Below are 8,454 nucleotides of genomic sequence, written 5' to 3' on the forward strand. Positions count from 1 at the left end.
CGCCATCAGAGCTGAGAAAACAGCAGAGAATATAATGATATCCAGTCAGACATCTCTGTAGATGATGTTCATGTTCACATCATGTTATTCATGATTCAATTAAAAAGAGTTCTGTTCATTAAAACGCTGCAGTACTCAGATATTTCAGTGGTATCCATAATGGATGTGAGTTAATTAAAGGAGCAGTTCACCCTTGTTACAAAGATACTATATTTTTTCACTTCACAGCAGATAGTTTTGGTTTTATTTGTATATTGACATATATAAGTCTAGCCTATACAAGTATATACATTTATGTATATATGCTTATATTGTAAACAGATGTTACATAAATATATATCCATCCCAACAATGAGTTGATATTATAAACAGTGCGGTCCAAAAAGTTTGAGACCACTTTCCCAGAATGTGAAATTATACATGAAAAACATATATAAACATATAGAATTTTTAACACGTATGTTGTTTTAATAAACTTGTCTTAATGAATTAAAAATATAATGTTAACACATCACTTTTACATAGAAAACATGCCTTCTATGTAAAATTTTTTTCACAGATATTTTCAATATATATATGTAGAGGCAATTTTGCTGTAAGGTGAGGAAAGCAGACAACAATGAGTCAGTCAAGATTCAAAGATTTATTACTGAACAATATGTCAAATTAAAATGAACCACCCAACGATCAACACAATGATCATAAGCAGAGTCAAGGATACTATTTGGCCAAATAGGGTGCAGCGTCTTTCAACCACAACGGTATCAAGAGTCAAGACACCCTCCAATCTCAAACTTGGCTCTTTTATACAGTCACTATTATGTACACACTTCAACTTTCATCCAGGGTACAAAGTATGTTTATCTTGCTTAATCATTAAGTGTACATTATTTGCGGAGATCTGTTCATACAGTGTGTTTACCTCCGTGCTGCAGACTGGCAGGCAGAGACCGAGGGGATCCACACTGCTGCTTGTAGACGGGGAACACACTGATCATGTAAGAGTCATCAGGGTCGACATCTGTAAACACACCACACAGTGTTAGCACATGCTGTAAATACTGAAGAGGGAAAGAGGCTTTCACTGTTTCACTGGAGATACATCTTGAATTAGCCTCTTTGTCTTGCAGCTGTTTCAGAGTAAAAGCCTAGCTGCTAATAATCACATTTCTCCTATGGGAGGCTTTTACTGTGAAGCAGCTGCAGAAAGTTTCTTTTTTTTGGCACTTGCAGCTGCAGCAGCTTCCCACAGAAACTCAACAGAAAAACAGGAGTTGATGATAACCAGATGACTTTCATCACTTTCTAGATGGTGTAAGATAACAGAGGAAATCAGAGGGGGAAACATTTTGAGGTGTAAAACAGCACACGGCTCAAAGCTTCATGTTAAATTACCAAAAACAGTTGCTCACTGTAGTTTTCAGCCAATAAAAAAAAGAGGAAATAGTGCATTTGTTGGGGACTACTTTCAACAGGATTAATCTACATGTTGCTTTAGTGAGGGCGGGGTGTGTAAGTCAAAATAAACCACAGTGTGCGTGTTCAAAGATGCGGGAACATATCAGTCAGTGACACAGTGTGACTCACTGATGTGTGTTAATATTGAAAATCAGCAAAATCTAATCTAATTCTTGATCTAAAGTTTGGTAAGTCCTGACCTTTTAACTTAAAGCTCCTCCAGTGTAAAGGTCTGTGTCCATGTGTAGTGTGATTATAGATCAGCTCTAGCTTCTATATTAATACTGTGAAAGTATCAAAGCCTCAGTCCACAGAGAAATGCACACAGCCTGTATTCAGAAACTGAGCCTTAAAACCAGCCGTCAGGACTTCTGGAACTTTGTGATGTCACAACAAAGCAGTCACCAAGCCCCGCCCACCTGGACCCACCATCCAAACCTTGCAGGATTTGGTTTCTCTGAGTGTTTTTACCTGAAATCTGCTTTATTTTTATTGGATCACTCAGAAAACAGTCAGCCAATCAGAAGAGAGGCTCAGAGCCTCCTCTCTTCTGATTGGTTCACCAACCTGTTGTTACTAGAGCTGCAGAGAGAAGCCTGAGAGAGGAGATGTAAAACTACACCGAGATGGTTTTTGGTTCTTAAAACCATATATCTTCTTATGGATCAACACTTCAAATAAAACACAGAAGAAGAGGAATGAAAACATACTGTATTTTTTATCATTTTTACTTTTCTTTTTTAGCTGTTTGTAAACCCCAAAGAGACACATACTGACCTGCAACAGTGCATCTGCCTGCTGAATCTATGACGTCTACACACTAACTGATGCATCTTTAGCTTATAAAATGCACTATATAAGTTTCCTCTCTGGTCTAACTGGATATTTTTAAATGCAGCAAATAAGTTTGAGTTCAATACTCCAGCACAATACCTTCTATGGAGGTGTTGAAGCGGTCTCCTGGGGACCAGCGGCTGGTGGAGGGACGCGTCTCAGAGTGCCACTGAACAACAAAATGACTGACAGGTAAGACAGAGGGCGGGGCTGTGGGGCTCTCCCATTGGACCTGAAGGCCTTTGACAGCTGGGAAAGAACTGGAGACCCACAAGTTTCTGACTGACAGAAGATCTGCAGAAACCAACAACAGGATTATCAGTGATATTAAAGAATCTTCATCATCAGCAACAACATAATGTCATTAGCTGCCAATTTTAAATCTGTTATTTTGGAGAGCGCAGCGTTTCTCCATGCATCCATCCCTATTAAATCATTCAGATTTAACTGACATCTAACACTGTCACACAACCTCCACCCTGCAGGTTTTAAACCACTACTCACAGAAAAACCCAAGCATCACTCAGCTGCTGCATTTCTGCTCATGTTCTTACAAGGCAAAAAACTAAAAAGAACATTTGATGTTGCAAGACGTTTTATCGGAACATCATGAGACGGCTCTGCTGCTTCCTTCTCTAAGAGAAGGCACACAAATGCAAGCATAGACACACACACACACACACAAGCACGCACAGGATGTTGCATAAACGGAGAGCAACAGTTTTAAATCTTTTAATATCAGTTTAAAAGCTGGAGCTTTATCATTATGATTAGCAATTTACCACATATAGCTCTGCATGTGTGTGTGTTAGGATGTGTTGTTAAAATACTGGGCAGTCGATTATCTATTAGTTTAATCACGCAGCAGATGCAGATTTTGCAGGACCGCTCAGAAACCCTCTGCAATTACAAAGGGTGTTTGAAGCTGTAATTAACAGCTCTATTGCTGGTTAATAAATCATTTACTAATGCATTAAAGATCAGTTACAAGCCATTAATAAGAAAAGCTTTTGGGTTCCTCCTCCTGCATTGATGGCTTAAAACTGTATATATATATATATATATATATATATATATATATATATATATATATGTATGTATGATTTATGTAAATGATTTATTAACCATTAATAACACCATTAATTACAGCTTATAAAGCCTTAATGAATGGTGAAAGTGGTACCATGTGATAACCACCACTCACTCTTCTGTCTGTGCGTGTCAATGCTGAGATTCGCAGCAGGTCCGTAGCCGGCCTTGTTGAAGGCTGTGACGGTGACGCTGTAGTTCCCCTCCTCCACCACCAGGGTGTCCATCACCCCTGTGACGTTTCGAATCAACCTGTCCTGCAGATGTCGCCTTGTCACAGGTTCATAGCTCACCTGGTATCCAAGGATACGCCCTCCTGCCTCATGGAGGTCAAGACCCTGGGGAGAGACGAGATGCTTGTGTAAACGTTGAGAAAGTTTAAACCACATTGATTTAGGCAGTTCTTAGACAGGAAGAGGAAAACACAGCTAAAGCTTTAAGAGATGAATGTCTGCTTTGTTGGTGATATTCTGACAAACATTTTATTTTCTTGGATGTTTCGGCTGCTGCAAACGTTAAATCTGGAACTATGTGATTCTCTGTAGACAACAAACCATCAAAGACGAGACAGGACAGGACTGATAGAAGATGAATTGTCTTTATACGCTAAAAAGGAGACAATGTGATAGATGGCAGTATTTCCAGTGTACCTTCCACATGAGATGAAGGAGCAGAGATTCACCAGAGTCGTTTCTCTCCACTCTGTAACACACCTCTGGAGGCCTGGAGGGCACTGGCAAAGAAGGAGCATGAAATTAAAATCAAAGCCGAGCTCACAGCATTTAAAAACACCTAATAAATGTCATTGGTTTAGTCTGTCATAGTGCCACATATGGTGGGAAAGTATTTGTGTCTTCCTCTCAGTTTTCATCCCCGTTACCTCTTTCCAGCGTCGTCACGGTGACGTCAGGGCTCCAGTTGCTCCAGATGCCGGACTCGCCCCTCCTGCAGGCCACAGCTGCTCTGTAGACGGTGAACGGCAGGAGGTCTTTGACCGTGTGGACCAGCTTATTATCTCGATGCACACGGAGAAAATCTGGAGGCTAGAAACAAAAGACAGAGAGAAAGACTGGACTTTGTGTTGTTTCCTTTCATTTATAGGAAATTAGGACACGTTTTCATCATTGTATTTGGTTTTGAAGACTCCCAACAAAACCTTAGCTCGAGAAAAAGATGGCTCCAGAGGCCAAAGCAAGGACAACACTGAAACAAAGAAAAAACTCTGCTGTTATGTCTAAGTTTCTAAAAAAAAAAAGAAGAAGAAAACTCAGCTCAGACCTACTTTTCATGAATAAATGTGTGTGTTCTTGTACAAGTCTTGACCGGCTCCGCCAGTGTCATTTGTGTAGCCGGTCTCTAAGGATAAGTCCAGGGCTGAATTTCTTTCCCAGTCCGACCATGGAGCCAGTACTGGTCTGACTTTCTAAAGGCTCCTCAATTCTCTAGCTTGACTCAGAACTGGCTTTTCTTTTACTCCATGTGTAAGTAACTTGAAGCTACATCATGTCTGTTTCCATTAGTGCCCGGCTACAGTAGCATGACAACCTTAGCTAACTTGCTGTTACCCTTACTATGTATTTATTTGACAAATGTTGCTATTGCCGGCTGGCTAACTGTCAGCACTGCTGTGGAGCATAACATGGCAATGCTAATGTGGGCTAACGGTTGTAGCTTGATAAGTTACAAACATTCATGAGTCCTTGATGCTAACCTGAGACCACGTCTGAGTGTCGTTGACTCTGTAGCGAAGCCGACAGCTGCCGTCACTGCTGCTTTTCCAAGACACAGCAACAGAGACGTCAGTGGAGCCGAGCACAGTTAAATTAGGCTCAGAGGGTTTGACTGAGGAGACAAGGACACAAGGAGACAACTACTGCCGTTACTGGGAAGTGAAGTGATCACAGGTCAAACAGAAACATCTCTGGGCCACTAACCTGACTCATATAAATTCACTTTGTGAGGCTGGGATCTGATCTCAGTCCCCATTATGTAGTTCCTCATCCTGGCTGTAATGTTGAAGGCGCCTGAAGGGTTGAAGATGGCCTTACAGGAGAAGATTATATTCATACTGAAGAAGAAAAAGAAAAATGAGATACCTATGAGATACAAGATCAACTGTATGACTAGAGTGTAACTTTATAAATGAATGTTTCCCTCTGGTCAGTGTTTACCTCCTGAAGATGAAATCGATGTCAGGCTCAATGAGGCTGTTCATCTCACTCAGCTCACAAGTCAGGTATTTGTATGACTCGCTGCAGTAACACGACATGTTCAGATTCACTGCAGCAAAACAACAGGAGGACCCAGAGTTAATGAAAGACCGCACCCATAAACCCAGACGTCATTAAAATAGGATAAATAATGTAAAAGTTATGACCATTAAAACTTTAAACGTGTGTGTGTGTGTATTCACTCTGTATAGATGAAGGCGGTGGAGGGTCACAGTCTCTGAGGTTGGTCACACACACCATGTTGTCGTTTTTACACGGCTTCAGATCCAATGTCTTGATCGTCACTTCTGACACACAAACACACAGAAAACATGACGATTCTGCAGTCGACAAGATGCCGTCACTCAGCTCACAGCAAATCAGTATCTGCAAATAAATGCACTAAAATTTCCCACATGCATGTAAATACATCACCATGAGGGTCTTTGAGAATCTAAACTGCTAAAAATCTTTATTCTAAGATTATAGGATCCAGACGAGACGTACATTAAAACACAATGTGATTAAAGGTGGATTATTTGTCTGTGTGTGTCAGCATTAACGGGAGTGTTTTACCCGTCAAGCCTCTAATATTGAATTCACATTTAATAGTCTAAGTGGGAAAATCACTTTGTTGACACAAAGCCATTTTAAGTTTTGACAAAAGGTCACTCGTAGATTTATTTGCTTTAAGGCGACACAAGCCAGAAAGGTTCAGACCAGGACTTGAATTGACCCCATTAGTAAGATTGAAATGTATGCACATGGTTTGTGTTTGAACAGATCAATAAAAGCTCATCAGAGGAGCAAAAATATTAAACCCTCTGCTTGAGGACAGTTTGCAAGAATCCACAGCCAAAAAAACAATAATAACCAGTGATGAAACTACAAACAACAAATTGACTGAAATTACACTTATCCTGTTAAATGAAAGTCCTGAAGTAACTCTAATTTTCCTTTGGGAAATCACTTCAGTTAATTCAAAATGAATGTTGATCTTTACTAAAACATATCTGAGAAAGTTCATTTAAATTCTAAAAACCACTTTCATCCAGATCTGAGCTCAAACCCTTCCTGCCAAGGTTTAACATTTAAGCTAAATGCAATATATGTCTTAAATTATGAAGAAAAGTTTGTGGTCAACTCACCATGAGAAAAGACACTGAGGAGGCTCATCAATGTCCAGGTACCAATGTGCAATGAAGGAGACCACATGTCCACCATAGCTGCTAAAAGTCACAGTGTATTTACAAAATAAGGCTCATTCTAAACATCTAAAAGCATCCATTTCCATCTCAGTGGGATACAGTCATTTAGAGAAACAGAGATCATGCTATTCACCTCTGATGACTTAAAGATGTGAGCAGTGGATGAGGAAACCAGCAGATGAACTCAGCATGCTCCTCCACAGTCTTGGGGTGTTACCAGGAAATTGCTCCATGCCATACACATCTCACGTGTGTGATTGTGTCATATAAAATGAGAGGTTTCCTCACAAACGGTCAGTTTATCCACAGTGTTTGTCCAGAGAAAATCCACCTGCACGGCTCCAGATGATGGAAACAATTCAGGGTGGTTTATCAGTAAATCAGCACTTTACTGTAACAGAGCCGTGTGAGGAAGTCTCACTCTCAGCCACACAGCATTGATACTCTGGGATGACAGTCAGAGGGAAACTCCACCGCAGCCACTGCTAGAAATGTTCCACATACTTATACTCATTTATTTTTTATTTATCGACTTTCTCATTTGCATGGTATACTTGTGGAATTTCTGTGTATTTTTTCATCTTTGTATTTTACTGTCTTTAAGTTCAGCTGCTATGACAATTTCATTTTGGTACTAAACTAGAACAGAGGTGACTGGATTTTGAGGCCAGAACCAACATGTGGATTTAAATCAGATTTCTGTATTTTCACTAATTTTCCTCTTTTACAAAACAAACTTTTTTTTAACAGGAATCCTCTAAATATAACTACGACAAAGACGTGTACCAATACACTTGTAATGAATTTACATGTTTTAATTATTGTTGTAGTGAATGTTTTCAGGTGGACAAACTTCTAACCTCAAACATGTCGTTGCTCTGCGCTACAGTAAGGTGATATCCGCCATCTTGTGCTGCCAACAGGTCAAATGCCCACTTACCCAACACATAAATAAAACGCTTCTAAAACATAATGACCGAGCACAAACGAACTTTAAATATAACGCCAACGTGCTGCCATGATAATGTTCAAAGTGAGTGAACAAACGGACGTGCTGCACTCCTGAATAAATGTTTACGAGTTCCGTGTTTAACACTTAATTTATGCTAGCTGTAGGTATGCTAGCATGCAGGTGCAGCGTAATGGCGGAAGTTGAGCTGAGTCACGTCCTCCCTCCCGACTAGTTTAATTGAGTCTTGTAATGTAACTAGAGCTGAACAATTAATCGAAATATTATTGAATTTACAATGTGGTGCAATATGTAATTTTTGAAGAGAGGTAAAATGTATTGCGACATACCAAATGAAACTTCTGGTGCTTACAGCGACGCTCCGGCCTGTAACTCGTGATATTAAAACAGTTAGTTCCTAACGAGTAATCTGATTGGACGAGACAGACTTTTAACTGCACGTGTCACTCCGCTCTACGTGTGTTCTTTTAACGGTTAATTAACGGTCGTTTTCTATCGTAAATTGTAACAATTTTTCTTGATGGCTTAATTCTCACACACACACACACACACACACACACACACACACACACACACACACACACACACACACACACACACACACACACACACACACACACACACACACACACACACACACACACACACACACACACACACACACACACACACACACACAGGTTTG

The 8,454-nt window shown here is 40.1% G+C and overlaps 1 protein-coding gene across 2 annotated transcripts in view; it reads right to left on the bottom strand.

Annotated features, from left to right (window-relative positions):
* LOC130169620 (interleukin-6 receptor subunit beta) overlaps window positions 1–8,265 on the bottom strand; it is a 12,670-nt gene extending 4,405 nt beyond the window's left edge. Inside the window, exons 1-13 of one of the 2 annotated variants that reach the window (XM_056376512.1) lie at window positions 8,099–8,265; window positions 6,933–7,130; window positions 6,740–6,820; window positions 5,795–5,899; window positions 5,553–5,661; window positions 5,316–5,449; window positions 5,093–5,223; window positions 4,262–4,424; window positions 4,032–4,114; window positions 3,497–3,719; window positions 2,392–2,586; window positions 923–1,021; window positions 1–11 (exon numbers count right to left, since the gene is read on the bottom strand). The exon at window positions 1–11 is cut by the window's left edge and continues 127 nt beyond it. In XM_056376512.1, coding sequence (XP_056232487.1) covers window positions 1–11; window positions 923–1,021; window positions 2,392–2,586; window positions 3,497–3,719; window positions 4,032–4,114; window positions 4,262–4,424; window positions 5,093–5,223; window positions 5,316–5,449; window positions 5,553–5,661; window positions 5,795–5,899; window positions 6,740–6,815 — 1,329 coding nt within the window. In that variant the 5' untranslated portion in view covers window positions 6,816–6,820; window positions 6,933–7,130; window positions 8,099–8,265. The other variant, XM_056376513.1, reaches the window with a different exon arrangement.
* Window positions 8,266–8,454: the final 189 nt, after the last annotated feature.

The sequence above is a fragment of the Seriola aureovittata genome, chromosome 5, assembly GCF_021018895.1.
Source record: "Seriola aureovittata isolate HTS-2021-v1 ecotype China chromosome 5, ASM2101889v1, whole genome shotgun sequence".
Lineage (NCBI taxonomy): Eukaryota > Metazoa > Chordata > Actinopteri > Carangiformes > Carangidae > Seriola > Seriola aureovittata.